Source organism: Magnolia sinica, chromosome 2 (assembly GCF_029962835.1).
Source record: "Magnolia sinica isolate HGM2019 chromosome 2, MsV1, whole genome shotgun sequence".
NCBI lineage: Eukaryota > Viridiplantae > Streptophyta > Magnoliopsida > Magnoliales > Magnoliaceae > Magnolia > Magnolia sinica.
Window position 1 is genome coordinate 16,981,185 of NC_080574.1, and position 20,432 is coordinate 17,001,616.

At 40.3% G+C, this 20,432-nt stretch overlaps 1 protein-coding gene across 6 annotated transcripts in view; it reads left to right on the plus strand.

Moving 5' to 3' along the window:
• Positions 1–19,724, plus strand: part of LOC131236456 (ultraviolet-B receptor UVR8) — a 39,399-nt gene extending 19,675 nt beyond the window's left edge. For 2 of the 6 annotated variants that reach the window (XM_058233631.1, XM_058233635.1), the window contains 9 exons: positions 12,337–12,379; positions 12,509–12,554; positions 12,736–12,782; positions 12,898–13,000; positions 14,331–14,385; positions 15,231–15,297; positions 15,440–15,476; positions 16,267–16,346; positions 19,295–19,724. In XM_058233631.1, the coding sequence (XP_058089614.1) occupies positions 12,337–12,379; positions 12,509–12,554; positions 12,736–12,782; positions 12,898–13,000; positions 14,331–14,385; positions 15,231–15,297; positions 15,440–15,476; positions 16,267–16,346; positions 19,295–19,420 (604 nt within the window). In that variant the 3' untranslated portion in view covers positions 19,421–19,724. Of the gene's footprint in view, positions 1–12,336; positions 12,380–12,508; positions 12,555–12,735; positions 12,783–12,897; positions 13,001–14,330; positions 14,436–15,230; positions 15,298–15,439; positions 15,483–16,266; positions 16,347–19,294 lie in introns of those variants that run through there. The other 4 variants (XR_009166750.1, XM_058233632.1, XM_058233633.1 and 1 more) reach the window with 4 other exon arrangements.
• The last annotated feature ends 708 nt before the right edge of the window (positions 19,725–20,432 follow it).

Genomic DNA, 20,432 nt, shown 5'->3' on the forward strand with positions numbered 1-20,432 from the left:
GGGCTGTCCTACGTCAAATTTGGTATCAAAGCCTAGGCTTGCATGGTTTTTGTCTAGATCGAGTTATCAAATTAGGTTTTGATTTTTAGGTTTAACTTAGGAAAGTTCTAGGTTTAGAAAGTTTTCAATTTTAGAAACTTTTCAATTTTAGAAAGTTCCTAATCTGGAAAATTTTCAGATTTGAGTTGTTTCCTGTTTCAACTTAATTGTGTCAGTTCATAGTAGTTTTGCATTCATCGCATTCATCTTGAAAGTCATAACACCTAGTAGTCTAGTTAGGTAGAGTTTGGTTCAAGTCTTCATTGTATGCCCACGAGAAGAGGTAGAGGTTTCGGACTTCAACCTACCATGAATAACGAGCAGTTATCTGAGCAACTTGCTCAATTGATACAAAAGATAACCGCCCTAGAAGCGGGTCAAAGGCGTGAGTTTGCCCGCCTTGAGAACCAAATTACCACCACCATGACTAAGGTGGAGCAACTAGAGGCGTCCCAAAAGGAAAACCCCGCTGTAGGGGAAGATGCGCACTCCCAAGTGGAAGGAATCATGGAAGAACGTGCTGCCACACATGGTGGTAGTGAGGATAGAGATCGTGGTAACGGTCGTGGTGTGGTGCGAGAGGCACGAGCCACATGTGGTCATCAAGACCGTTATGATCCAGATGAGCGTGCGATGAAGAGTGTGAGAGTTGAGGCTCCAAGTTTTGATGGACGCTTGGATCCCAAGGCATTCCTTGACTGGGTTGCTGACATGGACCACTACTTTGAGTGGTATGACATGTCAGAAAACCGTCAAATGCGGTTTGCTAAGATGAAGCTTGTGGGTCAAGCCAAGCTCTTCTGGACCAACACCGAGCGTAGGGTAGAGAGAGTTGGTAGAGCCCCTATCACACATTGGTATGAGATGAAAGAGAAGTTGAAGGAGAAGTACCTTCCTCTCTCATACCGTCAAGCTCCTTGACCAATGGCAATCCTTACGCCAAGGGTCAATGCCTACCGCTGACTACATCGCTAAATTTGAAGAGTATGTGATGCGATGTGATATCCGAGAAGACCCTCTAGTAACGCTCTCGCGTTTTAAGACGGGCCTTTGTGCGGATCTTCAGCGCGAGCTTATTACTCGGCCCTTAACGGACTTAGATGAAGCATATCAAGTCGTGCAGGAGTTAGAGCAGTATCTGAAGGCTCCTGTCTTTCGTCGTTTTGAGTCCCGAGACTCCAATACTAGATCTAGTTCCCAAGGAACTAGACCTAATATTGGTAATCAACCTAGGGCACAGGCGACCATTCCGCCTAAGCCTAGGGAGGACAAGGGCAAAGGGGTTCTTGGTGCCGGTCCTAGTAACATGAGCCAAGTGAGGTGCTATGAGTGTGGCAACCTTGGCCACATGTCTAATCAGTGTCCTACGAAGAACCGTGGGAGAGCCTTAGTTATAGGCGAGTCCCACGAGGGTGGAGATGACCAGGGTGATTATGAAGTTGAAGAGTATCACCCTGAAGGAGGACTTACCGATGAAGAAGAAGTGGATGGAGAAGCAACGCTTGCAGTAGTCAGGCGTGTGTTAGCTCAGTCTAAAAGTAGTGTTGACTGGCGTCGAAGCACTATCTTCTACACTATTGCCAAGTGTGGTGAAAAGAATTGTAAGGTGATAGTGGACAGTGGAAGTTGTCAGAATGTGATTTCCACTAGCACCTTAGATCGCTTAAAACTGAAATCCACACCTCATCCAGACCCATATAAAGTTTCTTGGGTTGACAAGACATCCCTACCTGTCACCCAGCAATGTCTAGTCCCCATCGAGTTTGGGTCATACAAAGAGTCCTGGGTGTGATGTTTTACCTATGGATGTGGGACATGTTATCCTAGGTAGACCGTGGCTATTCGATAATGATGTCACGATCTTTGGCCGTTCGAATGCGTGTACTTTTATGTATAATGGTAAAAAGATCAAACTTATCCCATGCCACCTGAGAATACACTAGGGAAGAAGAAGGATGAGAATGCTAGTGAGCCTAGAGAAATTGAGAAATCCAAACCTAAGTCTTTACATATTATCAGAGCAAAATAGTTTGAAAAAGAGGCTAAGGAGGATTCTATGGTGTATGCCCTTGTGGCTAGAGAAATTACACCCGAGGTTCCATCAGAGTTGCCCTGTGGTGACCTCGGTCCTGAAGGAATACGGTGATGTATTTCCCGAAGACTTACCGAATGAGTTGCCACCTATGAGGGACATACGATGCCATTGATCTTGTCCCGGGTCTACTCTACCGAACCTTCCTCACTACAGGATGAACCTTGCAGATCATGCAATCTTGAAAAGCAAGGAGCCTGCAAAAGGGCATCCAAGAGAGTATGAGCCCGTGTGCCGTGCCTGTTGTTGAGGCCAAAGAAAGACGGCACGTCATGTGTGTGGATAGCCGTGCCATAAACAAAATTAGTCAAGTATAGGTTCCCTATACCTAGACTTGATGATATGCTTGACATGATGGCCGGTCCACTATATTCTCTAAGATAGACCTCAAGAGTGGATATCACCAAATTCGTATACGCCCAGGAGATGAGTGGAAGACGGCGTTTAAGACGAAAGATGGGTTGTATGAGTGGTTGGTCATGCCCTTCGGCTTGACTAACGCACCTAGTACTTTCATGCGGGTGATGACCCAAGCTTTGAGGCCGTTCATGGAAAAATTCCTAGTGGTGTACTTTGACGATATTCTTATTTATAGTACCACTAAGGAATCACACCTTGAACATTTAAAGAAGGTCTGTAGTGTCCTTAGGAAGGAAAAGTTGTACGCTAATCTTAAGAAATGTGCATTCATGTCTAACCAAGTTATGTTCTTAGGATTTATAGTGTCATCTGAAGGGATGCGCGCAGACCCTGAAAAAGTCAGGGCCATAGTTGAGTAGCCAGAACCAAGGAACATTCATGAGGTGCGAAGTTTTCACGGCCTAGCAACTTTTTATCGTCGGTTCATTAGGAGTTTTAGCACGATCATGGCTCCCATTACCGAGTGCATGAAAAAGGGAGAGTTCGTGTGGTCTAAAGCCGCCGTCAAGGCTTGTAAAGAAATTAAGGGCAAGATGGTGGAAGCTCCTGTCATGCGTCTACCTGACTTTTCTACAGTCTTTGTAGTAGCGTGTGATGCGTCTGGTGTCGGTATAGGTAGAGTGTTGAGTCAAGAAGGACACCCAGTGGCCTATTTCAGTGAGAAACTGAATGAGGCAAAACAAAAATACTCCACTTACGATAAAGAATTTTATGCGGTAGTGCAATCCCTGAGACATTGGCGACACTACCTCCTACCGCAAGAATTCGTTTTGTTTTCTGACCATGAGGCTTTGAGATATTTGCATTCTCAGAAGAAACTCAACCCAAGGCATGCCAAGTGGGTAGCGTTTCTTCAGGAATATTCGTTTGTTTTGAAACACAAGGCCGGGGTTGAAAACAAACCAGCGGATGCCCTTAGTAGGAGAGTGGCGTTGCTCAACTCCTTGAGTGTAGAGGTAGTCGGATTTGAGCAACTGAAAGATGAATACCCCATATGTCCTGATTTTGGGGGTACTTACGCGTCATTCTCTAGTGACCAGGCATATTATGGGTGAATATGTTCTTAAAGATGGCTTTCTTTTCAAGGGAGAGACTTTGTATTCCCCGTATGTCCCTTCGTGAATTCCTCATCTGGGAGCTTCATTCAGGAGGGATAGCTGGCCATTTTGGTCGTGATAAGACCATTGCCCTCGTGGAAGATCGTTTCTATTGGCCAAGCCTCAAGCGAGACGTAGCCAAAGTTTTAGGGCAGTGTCGAACATGTCAGCTGGCAAAGCAAAGAAAGCAAAATACCGGGCTGTACACGCCATTGCCAGTGCCACATGCTCCGTGGCAGGACATTAGTATGGACTTCGTGCTCGGGCTTCCCAAGACTATAAAAAAGCACGATTCCGTTTTTGTCGTTGTGGACCGTTTTTCTAAAATGGCGCATTTCCTCCCATGTTCGAAGATTTCAGATGCGTCTCATGTTGCTCGTCTCTTTTTTGATGGTGTGGTGCGTCTCCATGGGTTACCTAAAACCATAGTGTCTGATCGTGATGTTCGATTTACTAGCTATTTTTGGAAGACACTGTGGCACATTATGGGAACTCGTTTGCAATTTTCTACTGCTTACCACCCACAAACAAATGGTCAAACTGAAGTGGTAAACCGTAGCCTTGGAAATCTTCTACGTTGTCTAGTGGGTGAACATGTTAAGACTTGGGACCTAATTTTACCAACTGCTGAACTTGCTTATAATGGGTCAGTTAATAGATCTACAGGGTTGAGTCCTTTTGAAATTGTAAGTGGTTATAAACCTAGAATGCTCATAGATCTCTTACTTATGTCTGTTACCCAAAGGTCTTCTGAGTCAGCCGATGCATTCGCACGCCATATTCATGATTTGCATACACATATTAGACAGCGGTTAAATAAGAGCAATAATGATTATAAAGTTTCAGCTGATTCTCATCGTAAAGTGCAAGAATTTCAAGAAGGAGACTATGTAATGGTGCGAATAAGGCCAGAGCGATTCTCTCGAGGATCTGCAAAGAAATTACAAGCGCGTAGTGCTGGACCATTCAAGATATTACAAAAGGTTGGGTCCAACGCGTATCGGGTTGACCTTCCACCTGAAATGAGCATTAATCCAACTTTTAATGTGGAAGATCTAGTCCGTGCCCATACTCCCATTATTGATACATCGTCCCTTTCATGGCCTTTTTCTGAGTTTGCTACCCAACCCCTTCCACCACCTCCTCCACCCATTACCTATAAAGAAGCAATTGAGGAAATCTTGGATGACGAGATAGTATCCACGAGAGATGGGGGTTTCCAAAGGTATCTTGTCAGGTGGAAAAACAAACCATCGTCTGAATCTACGTGGCTGTCGGGCGACGCATTGCAAGGTATTGATCCAGATCTACTCGAGCGCTACAAAAGTTTCAACTCGTCGGAGTCGAGTTTTTCTCACCCGAGGGGAATTGATGCGGACACAGGTGCATTCAAGGTGTACCAACGAAGAAAGCGCCAACCACAAGTGCCGTCCTTGTGGATAGGCGAATATTGAGGAGCTGAAGACCTTTCACATGTGATTGGACATATAGAAGACCCCACTTAGGGAAGACACATGTGAAGGAAGATTGGAGAAAGAAGACCGAGCGCACAAAATTTCCCATACTTATGTTATTTGTGCAATTTTTGACTTAGTTAGGGGTCTTTTAGTAATCTTATATCTTTATTTGCTTATTCTAGGGGTATTTTAGTAATTTTATGTCTTTATTTGCTTATTTAAGTGGGGTAAAGCCCTAAACACGAATTTCAACTATTGATGAATGAAAAGCAAACCCTTTGGTTGCCTCCTTCCTCTCTTCTCTCTAATGGTGCTTCTTCTCTCCCCTTGATCTTCTTCTTCTAATTTCTTCTTGTGCCCCTCCAACTTCCTCAAGGTAATAACTTTCTTTCTTCTATTTTTTTGTTTTGGCTAAGTCCTCTTCGATCAAAATCTTGAGAACCGATCTAAACCCTAAATCCCCAAATTCTCAAATCCCTAATCCGAGAAACTTCTTGGTTCTTCGGACTAGTGATCTTCATTGATCGATTGGGTGTGACCATGCAAGATCGGGAGGTCTCATCCCTCGCCGGATCCAACCTAAGTAGTAATTGAATTCCATACTCCATGGTTGTAGTGATGGCCCGCTCCATTGCATGTTTCCTTTATGATTTTCTCAGTTATGATGATTATTGTTAGAATTTTAGATCATTTATTCCTTTTATTTCCGCTGTTTAATTATTTCCATGAGCATGCATCATAATTAGGGCTGTCCTACGTCAGGAGGTATATTTGCTTCTCCCAGGATTTGAACACATGACTTTCTGCTTTGATATCATGTTAAATAACTACTTGCTCTAAAGGCACGAGGTTTTAGAGTAAGTGGTTGTTTGACAGGTTTGAACAGTCCATATTCTCAACTACCATAATTAAGAAACTTACCCATAATCATGCTTTTAATAATGATCCTCCTCGTCTTTCATTTTTAGATTTTAATGAGCCATTGGAAAATTTTCTTCTAATACTACCCAATTCATCTACAGAGTGATGGTAACGATCATCCATTGAGTAAAGTTTCATTTGGTGGTCTGAGTAGATCAGATTCCACAACATGAATGGTTCAGATGATTGGAAAACTCCACATGTGGGCTCCAGTGGATGCAACAGATGCTTGATCCTGAATTGTGGTAGAAGAAAAATGAACTCATGTATTGCTAGAGTTATGATGCTTGGGGCTGAGGAGTTGATATTCTGGCTGTGTAACACTTGATGCACAGGCAATGGTACATTTACTAGAGACATGAAATGGGCCATCTGTTTCTGTCTGAGTCATGTAATTTGAATTAGTAACACGTATACTTGTGGTATACTCATCTAGGTCATTTGTCGTTAAAGTCTCTTTCAATTACTTTTTCCAAATAAATTTATTAGTAATATGAAATTCCAATGTGAAATATGCTAGCTGTCAAAACATGTTAGAACATCTTATTCATCTAGTTAACAAGGGTTCTAGTTGTTTATAGTTATACATTATTCACTCTGATTTCTAGGTTCCTGCCTTGTTACTTCTTATTTGGTTATAGATATTTCATGTCTTTCATTGATGATTATTCTCAGAGAAATGAAGTTGCATCCATTTTAAAAATAATTCGGAAAATGAGTCAAATACAATTTGATGTGATTTTTTTTTTTAGGACTAATAATGCTCAAGAATATCTATGCCATTATTTACAAATTTACTTTGTAGAAATGGTGGTGGGTTTCTGAGCATGGGTGCTAGAGAATGGTTCAGTGATTCAAAGGGATACTAGCAAAATGGACCCTCATGCTAAAGCTGATTTGAGGGAGGGACATCACAAGTAGAACAGATTAGGAATTGAGTAATGGTGTTTTTGATATCTGGCAAGCAAAGTGATAAAATTTGGTTCTGGATGGATGCTTGGCTTGAGGATACCCCGTTGGTGGTGTTGTTGCAGTTGTCATTACGTTTTTTAGTGAACAAGGAGGAAGAAGTTCGGGATGTTACAAGCTTTTGGGAAGCATGATGGTGCGGAACATTAGATTACAGAGGAATCTGGATGATGAGTAAATCAAACTTGTTTGTGATTTTTGCTTAGAAGATTGTTGGATGTGCAATTTCCAATTTGATCCCTCTTTGGAAGATAGGATGACCTAGAAATGGTCGCAGAATGGTTTCTTCTCAGAGATATCGATGCTCTCTCCACTTTTGGACAAGACAAATGCAATCCTTCCATGTGCAATAGTTTGAAAGTCTCTGATGCCTCTAAGAGTTGAAGCATTTTCTTGGACTGCTTTGGCAAATAAAATTCTGATGCTAGGTAAGCTTAAAATGGGGAGCATTTTTCTGCAAAAAAGATGCATTATTTGCATGCCAGAAGAGGAAACAATCAATCACTTATTCATTTTGGCATGGCTAAAGAATTTGGGCTATTTTTTCTTACCAAGATATGGTATGCATTGGGTTTGCTATGGATCTGTTGGCGATGTGCTAGAATGGTTCCATGGGCCTTTCAAAGGTTGCAAGAATTTCATATGGGTCCTTGTATTTTTGTTGGGATCTTTTGGGGATTTGGAAGAAAAGGAATGATAGGATTTCCGCCACAAAGTCGGTTTTGGTGTAGCTCTAAAAAGGAAAATTTTGTCGATGATCATTAATTGGTCTCTTGTGACGCTGGAATTCAGGCACTAGTTATTTTTGGGCCTTGTGAGAGGCTAGAGTGGGGATTTTGGTGGTCCGGTACCTGACTTTGCCTTAGGGGAATATATCTTTTTCTTTTGTTGCTTTTTTTTTTTTTTTTTCCTTGCTGGTTTTCTTTCATGGTGTATTTTTTATTTTCCAGGGAGACAAGAAGGTCACTTGTTTTTTGGTTGTTGCTTTCTGTTTTCTTGTTTGGTTGGTATACTTTGTCATCTTTCTTTTCCAAAAAAAGTAAAAAAGAAAAAGGGTTTACCCAATAGTATGGAGTCAGTTATCAAGAGACATTTGCTCTAGTGGCAAAACTGAATTATGTGTGAGTTCCTTTGTTTGTTGCTGCTAATTGGAAGTGTCTTGTTCTCAACTTGATGTGAAGAATGCATTTTTCCATGCTGATCTTTAGGTGGAAGTTTATATGGCCCTTCCTCTTAGTGTTTGTCTTTAGGGGGAGAGGGCAAGTTTGTGGGTTGAAGGTTATTTATAAACTAAGGGCCTGTTTGTTAACACTGAATTTTTGCACTTAACGCGGAATTGGGAAAATGTTCCGTGTTTAGTGGTGTTTGTTGATGCGTTGTTAACACGGAAGAAGGAAAGCGCTAAGTGGTTTTTCACTGAATTCTTTCCGTGATAGGAGTCTGGCTTAATGGTGAATGCGGAATGCGCTCCATGAATTTTTCATTAAACAAAAATTTTTGCTTCCAAAATTACCCCTTTTTAAGTTACTACGGCAATTTTTTCTCTTTAAATTGTTTGCGCAATACAAAATCAACTTTTAACATATGAAACTTCTTTATGCCCCACCATGATTTATGTGTTTGATCCATACCGTCCATCAACTTTTTTAGATCATTCTAGAGCATGAGCCCAAAAATGAGGTACATGTAAAACTCAAGTGGGCCACACCATAAAAACCAATGGAAATTAAATAAAACTCAAGTCGACCATTAAAAACCTTCTGGGGCCATAAAAGTTTTGGATCAAGATGATCTTTATTTTTTCCCTTCATCTGGCCTGTATGACCTAATCAACAGATTGGATGTCAAATAAACAGTACAGTGGGCCTTAGGAGAATTTTAATGGTGAATATCCAATCACTATTGTTTTCCTGTGGTGTGGTCCACCTGAATTTATATCCCTCTCATTTTTTGTGTGAAGCCCTAAAATGATCAGTAAAAATGGATGAAACACATACATCATGATGGGGCCCATAGAGCACCGGCCGTAGGTGATAGGGGGAGTAGATATGTGTCGTGGGAAGACGAGCGCCTACGCTCCTCGAACTTCGAGTTGTGCGAACCGTTCAAAGGAGATCAAAGTTACATGGGCCCACAATGATGTATTTATTATATCCACACCGTTCATCCATTTTTCGAGATTATTTTAGAGCATTAGCCAAAAAATGGATCATATCCAAAGCTCAAATGGACCACACCAAAAATAGCAGCGGGGATAATGATTTTCACCGTTAAAAAATTTGTAGGGCCCACCATAATGTTTATTTTCCATCCAATCTGTTCATAAGGTCAAAAATATTTGGATGAAGAGGAAAAACAAATTTCATATTGATCCGAACCTTCCGTGACCCCTAAAAGGATTTCAATGGTAGACGTTCAATCCCCCACTGCTTGTTGCAGTGTGGTACACTTGATCTTTAGATCTGCCCTATTTTTCTGCTCAAGCCTTAAGACGAGCTCGAAAAATGATGGACGGTTTGGAATCTTTCGATATAACACATACTTCATTATGTGACCTACGAAACTTGCTGACGTCAATACACCAGCCAATCCGCTTCCGTCCAGATCGGACGCGGATTTCCGGAAATGGATTGGCTACTCCCCCTGACACCAGCCCGGGGCTGGTGGTCGGTGCTCTGTGGGCCCCACCATGATGTATGTGTTTCATCCATTCTGTTCATCCATTTTTAAATATCATTTTAGGGCTTGAACCCAAAAATGAGAGGTATATAAATCTTAGGTGGACCACACCACATGAAAACAATAGTGATTAGATATCCACCATTAAAATCCTCCTAAGGCCCACTGTACTGTTGATTTGACATCCGATCTGTTGATTAGGTCATACAGGCCCAGATGAAGGGAAAAAACAAAAATCAGCTTGATCGAAAACTTTTATGGCCCCCAAAATCTTTTTAATGGTCGACGCTCATTCAACGCCGTTTCCTATAATATGGTCCAATTGAGATTGGGATATACCTCATTTTTGGTCTCATACAGTAAAATGATCTGTAAAAATAGATGGACGGAATGGATGAAACACATACATCATGGTGGGCCCCACAGAGCACGGACCACCAGCCATTGGCTAGTGTCAGGGGGAGTAGCCAATCTGTTTCCTGGATTTCCCGCGAAGGACGCGGATTAGCTACTGACAGGTTGATTAGCGAGAATGGCTACTGAAGTGACGTCACCAAGTTATGTGGGGCCCTCCTTGATGTATGTGTTGTATCCACACCGTCCATCCGTTTGGTGATATAAATTTAGGGTATGAGCCAAATAACGAGTAAGATCCAAAGCGCGAGTGGACCCCACAACAGAAAACAATGGAAAGAGTGCCGTCCACCGTTAAAAATTTCTAAGGGCCACAAAAGTTTTTGATCAAGCTGAAATTTGTTTTTTACCTTCTTTTATATCTGTCTTAACTTATTATGAACACATTAGATCTCAGATAAACATCATAGTAGACTTTAGGAAGGTTTCAACGGTGGGCGTCACTCTTCCCACTGTTTTATGTGGTGGGGTCCACTCCAGATTTGGATCTGACTCATTCTTTGTCTCATGCCTTGAAATGATATCTCCAAATGGATGGATGGTGTGGATACAACATGTACATCATGGTGGGTCCCACAGAACTTGGTGACGTCACTTCAGTAACGAGTCTCCTACTCAACCTGTCAGTATCTAATCCGCCTCCTCCTGTGAAAGACTTCCGCAGGAACTTCCTGCGAAAGATTCTGTGTGGGGCCTACTGCGATGTTTGTGAGAAAATCAGTCCATCCATCCATTTTTCGAGCTTATTTTAGGACATGCAACCAAAAATAAGATGTATACAAAACTTAAATGGGCCACACAATAGGAAATAATGGAGATTTTGTGATCACTGTTGAAACATTTATATGGCCACAAAAGTTTTGTGTCGGTTTAAGTTCATGATGTTTTCACTTCATCTCGTCTAGGAAGTTTTTAACGGTAGGCATTCCTTTCTCACTGTTTCATCTTGTATGGCCTACTTGAGTTTTGGATACTCCTCATTTTGGTCGAATGTCCTAAAATGAGTTTTGGATACTCCTCATAAGGAATTTATCTGTTTTTTTAATGAATAATGATATTTTAATTTTCTCTTAATTACTATAGTTTATTTGAATTAAATAGAATAATTTTATTTTCATTTAATACTAATAGTATAACGTAAAACATTTCCAAACAGGAGATAGGGGCAAATGCGTCAAATTAACGTATTTCAGACATTTCAGATGTTTGTTAACAAACATGTTGTCTCAAATTCGGTACTTAATTTTCAGACTTCCGCCATAATTACCAAACAAGTTTTTTGACTTCAGATTTCAGATTCAGCCTTCAGATTTCATATTCAGGCTTCAGATTTCAGATTCAGGCTTTAGACTTCAGATTTAACAAACGGGGCCTGAAACAATGTCCCAGAGCATGGTTTGAAACTTTTAGCAATGCTAGATCCATCAGAGTACATTTGACCTTTCACTGTCTATTAAAAGGAGCAAGGGTGCTAGTACCATGGAGATGGTGCATGTCAATGACATAGCTTTCACAAGAAAAAACATTGATGAGAGTTAAATGTCAAATCATATTTAAGAAGTCTTTGAGATTGAAGTTGCTAGATCTAGACAAGGCATATTCATTTCTCAAGAAGATTACTGTTTTCTGAGACAAAAGTCTGGTGATGAAGGTGTCCATAAGTGTTCAGTTAGTTCATCTATTTACATTAATTTATCTTCTAATGGTAAATTAATTAAAGTTGGGGTGAGGGAAAGAGGGACTGAGAAGGGGATGAAGCTGTAAATGCATATTTTCTGTTATGTTCTTACGCTCAATCTTTTCAGCAATATCTGTCTGATTATTTAATAGAGAAGGCGTCTCGACCCACTGGTTCTCGGTTTCGAACAACTTTCCATTTCCCAAAATCTTACTTGGGTGTAAATATTTTTTCATTGGAAATTTCACGGGCTTCTATACAAAAGGCTAAGAAGAGAAACTTATCACTCCAAGTGACATTCCTCATTCTCTTCAAGATTATCTGTACATAGCCAGAATGAGAAATTGGAAATGGATGCTATGTGAGAATCATTAACATATGGTGTTTAGTTCTCGTAATCCTATTTCACTTGTGCCCTTGGTAGATACTGTTTTTCAATGTTGATGAGAAATATTTAGTTTGTTTCTTTTCTTTTCTTTCTTTCTTTCTTTCTTAAAAAAAAAAAAAAATTATCTCAAGAAAAGCAAATCTTCCTGTTACATTGAATAACTTTAAACTATTGTCTATCAGTGAATATACACCGAGGCTTATCAAGAATCTTGAAGGGGTCAAGGTGCTTTTGATATATATTTTATAGTTTTTGTTCGCCTGTGGCTTGATGATATGACCATTAAACAGCATCATTCCAGAACTGGCTTACAATGATTGGTCCACTTTGGATCCAATTTAAATGTAAATGCAGGTTACAAAGATTGCTGTGGGGTTGTTGCATTCAGCATGCATCAGCGGTAATTTCAAAACCCTTTCCTATTGCTCATGCCAATTTTTGAGTAAGATTAGTTGGGCAGATGTTTATAATTTTCATTTCTCGAATTCTATTATGCTTGCAGAACAAGGATCTGTTTTTACATTTGATTAGTTGGGCAGATGTTTATAATTTTCATTTCTCGAATTCTATTATGCTTGCAGAACAAGGATCTGTTTTTACATTTGGTGAAAGAACAATGGGTAGGCTGGTAAGTGAAACAAAAAAGCTTATGGTTTAACAAGCATAATTCACATTGTAGTTCAGTTTAATCACTTCAAAGCTTTTGTGGTTCAGCTGACTAATGCATTTATGAAAATTTTTAGGGCTTTGGAGAAGCAAACAATGCAACATCACCATCCATTATCAGCGAAATTCCCTTGTCGCAAGGAGTTTCTTGCGGTGGTTATCACACATGCGTTATAACTGGTACTTTCTTTTATACATAATTAAGAACTAACCTTTTGTTTATCAAATGAGATTGAGTCTGTTAGAATACTAAAGATTACAAGGCTTGTCCAGAAGTGGGCAAGGCTTAGAAAGTTTTCATCACCATGAATTTCTCGATAGGGCGACTGGTGGAGGCTCATCCTATAGAGATGTAAAACACTTCTGAAATCTAGATGACAAATGCTGAGAAAGAGAATTCCCTCTAGGTCTCTTGCCTGTGTTCAAGGAATCATCTCCTTCCATCAGAAGTGTCACTTGTGGCAGATGGGGCTGGAGCAGCGGTCCATTCAGTGCTAAGGGAAGATTTCTTTGGTGAATGATTCCCTTTGCCATGATCTGAGGTCTTTGGAAAGAGAGAGATGGGCACATGTTCCATTTGCAAGGAGATGTCTTATGAAGCTCTTTTTGGGAAAATGAAGAGCTCCCTAAATTGGCGCTTTGTTTGTAAGGAGTTGTGTTGACACTTGGGCAATGGGAACGAGGTAGTTATTGGAGGTGAGCATAATATTAGAGCATCCATGGTTGGATTCCCTCCTAGATGAGGCCTGGAGTCTTCAGTTTTGGTGGCGGGATCATTAGAGATGTCCATAGAAACATCTCCAGCTTCTTCCTCTGTCCCCTAGGGTGGAAAGAACTCCAGCAATGTCTTCAAGAAGAATCCAACTCTTTTTCTAGTGTTTTGAAGGTTGAGAGTTGGACGAAAAATGAATCAGCAGAATTTTTTAGATTGGCCTTTGTTTTCAATGACAAGGGATGTGGTACCTAGATTAAACATCTTTTGCACTCCGTGTCTAGAGGATCCAGTTAATTCCTCAGTTTCCTTGCTAAAGTTGCAGTCGGCGGTTCTTGTTACGTTTGATTGTTCTTGTAATTGTGTTTTCCTATTTCCCTATGATAAAATATTTCTACTTATTCATAAAAAAGGACGGACTTGGTAGCTTTACCACATTTTATAACACTAACTTACCTTCTATTGCACTCATTATTCTGGTCCTGGTTGCCCCAATTTAAGCATATTAAAGGACAATATCACCGAAGAACTTTTTTTTTTTTTTGAGCAAATTTTCACCTAATTACTCTTCCCTAATGAACTCTATGACACTTACACATCCTGGGAATTGAGTCTTTTCTTCTATTTCTCTCATCTGGTGGATTCATTAACCTCCTATTTACTGATGAGCTTGTGAGCCTCAGATTACTGTTCCTTTCATATATTCTCTAGAAGAGGTTGTCACTTCAGTTCTAGTTTTTGTTTTGGCCTCTGTACATGGACAATGTAACCATTCATCAAATCAAGTTGTTCATACAGGTGAGGGAGAGCTGTACACATGGGGTTCAAATGAGAATGGTTGCCTTGGCCTTGGGTATCTGCTGCTCCAATAAGACTATCAAGAACCACTACTTAATAGGGGTGGTAAGAATTCCAACTTAGGGCTCGTTTGGGAGCCTGTAAATGGAGGTAAATGGGAAATGGAATTGGAAGTAAATGAATTGGGAGTAAATGGCTTACTCAGCATGTGTTTGGAGGGAGTAAATGAAATGCATCTAAAATCCAAATATTTTGTTTGAATAGGAGTAAATGGGAGGATTTGGAATACATTGAATTTTTCAGTATATTCACAGTAACATATGTGATATCTGAAATCAACTTTAATATCTCAAATTAGTGTACATATGTGATATTTAATAGATTGATTGTAATAAGCCCATTTAAATATATAATTTAGCCAAAAATAAAAAAATCTTGAGCCTCGGGTGGGCCACAAACATAAGGATTGCAAACAAGCAACTTACCAATGCTTTTTAACCATCCATTTAGATGGCCAACCTTTAGACGGTTTGGATCATTTTGTTGGTGTGATTTTAGTGATGTAGCTAGTATTTGAATGATTTTAGAGCATCACTAGCATGTCATGTGTATGGTGGACATGTGCGTACGCCCACCTTTGTTTAGTTGCATGACTATCCAAGGGAGTTCATTAAGGCATTTCACCCCATTTACTTCCAAATCCTCTCTTGTAGGGAGGATTTCATTTACAAGCCCATTTACTTCCATTTCATTTCATTTGCATGCATTTGCTTCTATCCAAACACATTTAAAATACCATTTACCTTCATTTACTCCCAATTCCCTCCATTTACCTCCATTTACTTCTATCCAAACGGCCCCTTAGTATTTCAAGCTAATTTAGATTTTCTTCATTTTCAGTGGCACAGATGCAGTCCATACACCCCTAAAAGTTGAAGGTTCATTACTGAAATTTCCTGTATCTGAGGTTTGTTTTGCATTTCTCAGTTCAAAAAACCTTGTAGATAATAGATATTAGGTGCCTCGATATAAAAATAGCTTTGACTGTAACTGTTAATCGGCACTGTTATTATTTACTTCTCACTTTGTGAGAAATATGCATGCTGCAGGTATCTTGTGGTTGGAAACATACAGCTGCAATTTCTGGTGAGCAAGTTATACTGCAACATAAAATCTAAATAGAAAATTGTGGCGTTCACATGTACTATTTCTGAAAATTTCTATGCTCTCTACCATGATTAGTATTTTTTTTTTGGTGCTTGGTTATCCAACTAGACTATAATTTATCCATGCACCTTCAATCAAATTCATATTGGATCTTTTGGGTTATGAGTCAAATAGCAAATATGAGTCTACTATGTTCCTATATAATGAATGTTGTTTTGTCAATGAAACATGCAATCAGTGTTTTGGCATAAAATATGAGCTCATTTTCTCCATTTATCTCTTCTCCATTTCTTTGTGGGAGTTCAATTCTCTTATTGGCATCATGACTAACAAATACTAATATGGCCTTTCAGGCCTTTGGTTGTCAATGTGATGAGGTAAGCTGATAAGGCACTATTAAATATTTACATTAATGAGTGTGTGCCACATTCAGAAAAAATGAGGGATTGGCCTTGGCAAGCAGTGGTATATTTTACAACTAAATATATTACCCTACATAACTTGAGCAATTGTGGGTTATTTTACAAGTACTCCTAACCAAATTGGCTGAGGACAATTTGGTCTCTCGGGAATGTGCTTTACTTCAGCATGGACTTTGGGTGGCATTGGCAAGTCTAGAGTGTTAGTCAATTCATTGCATTTTGTAGCTCAATGAATGCTTTGATACTTTATCCATGGTCGGCCTTCTGTAATTGGAATATTTTTATGCAGATCATTTCTATAAAATGGTTGGAAATGGCAATAACCTTCATCTGACTGTTGGTTCCAGGTGGCAATCTTTTCACATGGGGCTGGGGAGGTTCACATGGAACATTTTCCATAGACGGTCATTCTTCTGGAGGACAATTGGTTTGCTTCTATCCTTTGTAACTAAAGATAGCTAACCTTGTCTAACTGTTTTCATGTAACAATTTGCGCACAGACTTGGATGGTCTATGGGAGACTGACATAGGAATGAGATTTATAGGTTTCCTAGGCTTGTAACCATGCACTACTTCAAAATGACTCATTCCTATTGTCCTATTGACTAGACTACTGTATGCAAACTTTGCAACTGGTAAGACTAAATCCCAAGTCTTAATATGGTCACCCACAAGACACCGCAACAGATTTCCTAGGCTTCGATTAACCAATTCTGTTTGACTGTCAATCTGAGGGTGGAATGCTGATGAGAACCGAAGTCTCGTATCCATCATGTGCCAAAGTGTATCACAAAAATAACTCACGAATCTCACATCTGTGTCAGACACAATGGTTTTTGGCAAGCCATGCAAACGAACCACCTCTTGAAAGAATATTTTGGCAATGGGAGGAAATGGGCTATTTTACAACATGGGAGGAAATGAGCCATTTTAGAAAAACGGTCAATCACTACAAATATGGAATTATGCTTTCCGATCGTCTTGGGAAGCCCAAGCACGAAATCCATACTTATGTCTTGCCACAGAGCATAAGGGACTCGCAAAGGCGTATATAATCCTATATTTTGCCTTTTTTGCTTTGCCAGATGACAAGTCCTACATTGCCCAATAATTTTGGCGATGTCTCGCTTAAGACCTGGCCAATAAAATTCATCTTTGACAAGGGCAATACTCTTGTCTCTTCCAAAATGTTTGGCTACTTATTCGGCATGAAGCTTCCAAACAAGGAAGTTTCACAAGGAAGTATGGGGAATGCATAGTCTGTCCCCTTTAAATAATAACTCTTTAATCAGGACAAACCCGCTATTACTCCACGACTACGCTCATGGACTGGAATAATGCCACTCTACGACTAAGGGCATTGGCAAGGTTTGTTCTCAACTGCGGCTTTGTGTTTCAAAACAAAACTATACTCTTGGTGAAACTCAACCCACTTGGCATTCCTTGGGTTCAATTTCTTTTGAGAGTTGAGGTATCACAAAGCCTCTTGATTAGAAAACAAGACGAACTCTTGCAGTAGTAAATAATGTTGCGAGGATTGAACTATCACGTAGAATTCTTCGTCATATGTAAAATATCGTTGCTTCACCTCATTCAACTTTTCACTAAAATAGTCGATAGGGTGCCCTTTCTGGCTAAGTACTCCACCTATACCTACACCAGATGCGTCACACGCAACCTCGAAGATTTTAAAAAAAGTCAGGAAGGTGCATGACAAGAGCCTCAATCGTCCTTAATATCATCGAATGCTCCGGAGGCCGCATTAATCCATTTGAACTCTCCCTTCTTAATGCAATGCAACCTGCACAAGATTCTCTAGCCTCAAAGTTAACCTCTCAAAGAGCAAGCCTTAGGGGGTTAATCTGAAGGAGGGGGAGGTCTCCTCTCTCGCGGAAGTGTTGGGCTGTTGGGATGGTCTTTACCTGCTTCGTACTCAGGCCTCTCATTGTGTACTGGAAAGCCCGCTAAACATCTATGGGATGTCGTTATTGAGAAGAAACTCTCTCCCCTAGAAGGTAGATTGCTCTCCTTGGGTGGAAGAATTACCCTTATTAAATCTGTCCCCTCGAACCTACTGCTATATTTTATGTCCCTTTATGTTGTCCAAAATCAGTCCTCTTGAGGATCGACAAGCCGCGCAAAGATTTTCTCTGGCAAAGGAGTGCCCAGCAGAGTTGGGTAAATGGGTGTGGAGGTTTGGGGTGGAGAAGGAGAGCTTGTGGAGAAAAGGTCATCATGGGTAAGTATGGTGTCTCGAGTTTGGGTAGATGGATCAAGGAATCCTCGTTGTACAAGGCTTCTTTCTGCTGGAATCATATCGCTTGTATGGCATGCAAAGTTCTTCTAGAGATAAGAATCTCTTTGTGCAGCGGGGTTAATGTGAAATTCTGGGATGGCATTTGGTTACGAGAATCTCCTTAAGATCTCACTTCCCTCACCTCATGAGATTATGTTGAACCAATCCATTTGAATTGCTGATTGCTTTAACGTCCTAGACACCGGAGGAGTGTGGCTTACCCCTATGCGCCACAACTTGACTAATGTTGAGATTGAGGAGATGACAAATCTACTTTCCGTGTTGGAAGGAATTAACCCAGATCCGAAAGCTACAGATGATTCGTTTTGGCTTAGGGTGAGTCAGGCAGATTTTCTGTGCGTTCTTTTCTTGGGGGGATGGGTCCTGCAGTTTGATGTTCCCACACAGGTTATGCCCCCACCCGCCCCCCCCTCCCCCCCCCCCCCCCCAACACACACACACAAAGGCAAAAATAGGATCTTAACCATTGGGATGGTTTTGCCTTATGTCTCTCTTGTTTATGATGAATGAAGAATCAGTATCACATTATTTATTCATTGCCACTATGCCAAAGGTGCGTTGGGCATCCTCTCTACCTTCAACGTGTCTTGGGTTATGCTGAATTCTATGGGGGATTTTTCTTGTTTTGTCATGTGGGGAATCCTAGATCCAAAGATAGGCATAAATGTCATTTGGTGCTGTTGGCTGCTTTGTAGTGCATCTGGCTAGAAAGAAATGAAAGATGTTTCTGGGATAGCTGTCAGCCTCAGAGTTCCATTGTAAGAAAGGTTATTTTGCTTGTTAGGGATTAGGAATCCTAACCTTACCTTGTACTGCACACACGCACGCGCGCACGCACCTTTCATCTTAAAAAAAAAACAAGTGAACTAAGTTTCATCCAAGGAAGTGGACAGTTTAACATTTAATGGATTGATGCCTGTTGTTTTAGATCCTATAAGCAGAAGTTTCTCTTTGGCAAAGTTCTTTAAAATCTTTGTGAACAGTTATTTTGAGGCAGAAATCATTTCGATTTCTTGTTGGCTGCCAGCATGTAAATGAAAATTGTGATTTATATGCAGGGCCACGGGAATGATATTGACTACTTCGAACCCATGATGGTGAACTTGGGCAAAGAATGGAAAGCACTGCAAGTATCATGTGGGTTCAATCACACAGGTGCCATATTTGAGTATTCCGAAGCTTGAGGTAACTTCGAGCATCTGTTATTATTCGGAGATCCCCATTTCTCATATTCATTCATCTGATACATTATTTGTACATCTAGAGTCATCTAATCTGTAAAGAAACAGGGCATCATTTGTTCGTAAGCTTATGATGAAGCATCGCGTAAGAGTGTAGCTGTTCAATACCTTTCAATGTGTATTCATATGCTAGTAATAAAAGTGTATTGCTTGGTGGAACCAAATTTCAGTATCTTAGTACAGTGAGATATAGAACCAATGTGAATCATTTGTTTATTTTTTTACATAGTTGACACTGTTTGTTGAAGCCATAGTTCAAAAACCCAAAAACACGACTCGAGTAAATGTCCAGTCAGGTTGACTCGAGTGAGTTTTCAGTTGACTTGACTTGATATTTTAATATATATATATATATATATATATATATATATATATACACACGGAAACGCTCACCTGCGAACCAGTTCGTACGTACTACATACGAACTTTTTTGAGAACCCATCATACGTGATGTGGATACAAAATCTGAACCGTTCATGTGAAGCAGCACCTCGTGACACCCCTCGGGACCAAGTTTTGCTTTGATCTAAAACTTTTATGGGCCATGAAAAATGAAAACAGTTTTCTCCCTTGATTTGCATTTCTCTTTGCTATGGCCCACCAGAATTTTAGATCAGGGTGAAAATTTGTTACATGGGGTTTCATGGGATTCCGCATCACGTGGACCGTTCAGATTAGACACCCATGACACGTGTGCAAAGGTGCGCACGTGCGTAGGTGCGCAGGGGAGCATGACTCTATATATATATATATATATATATCTTAGAGTTTAGTAAATAAGTAAAATCATTTGACATGGATAAATATAAAAATCAATTAAATCTAAATGCATCATTTGCTATTGGTGTGGTGGTAACTTTCCTTCGTGAGTTCAAATCTCAGTCCTCATTTTGCATTTTATGCCTAAAAGGTAGTTGGTATGGGCAAGTGACTCGGTTTAGGCATGCTGAGTTGT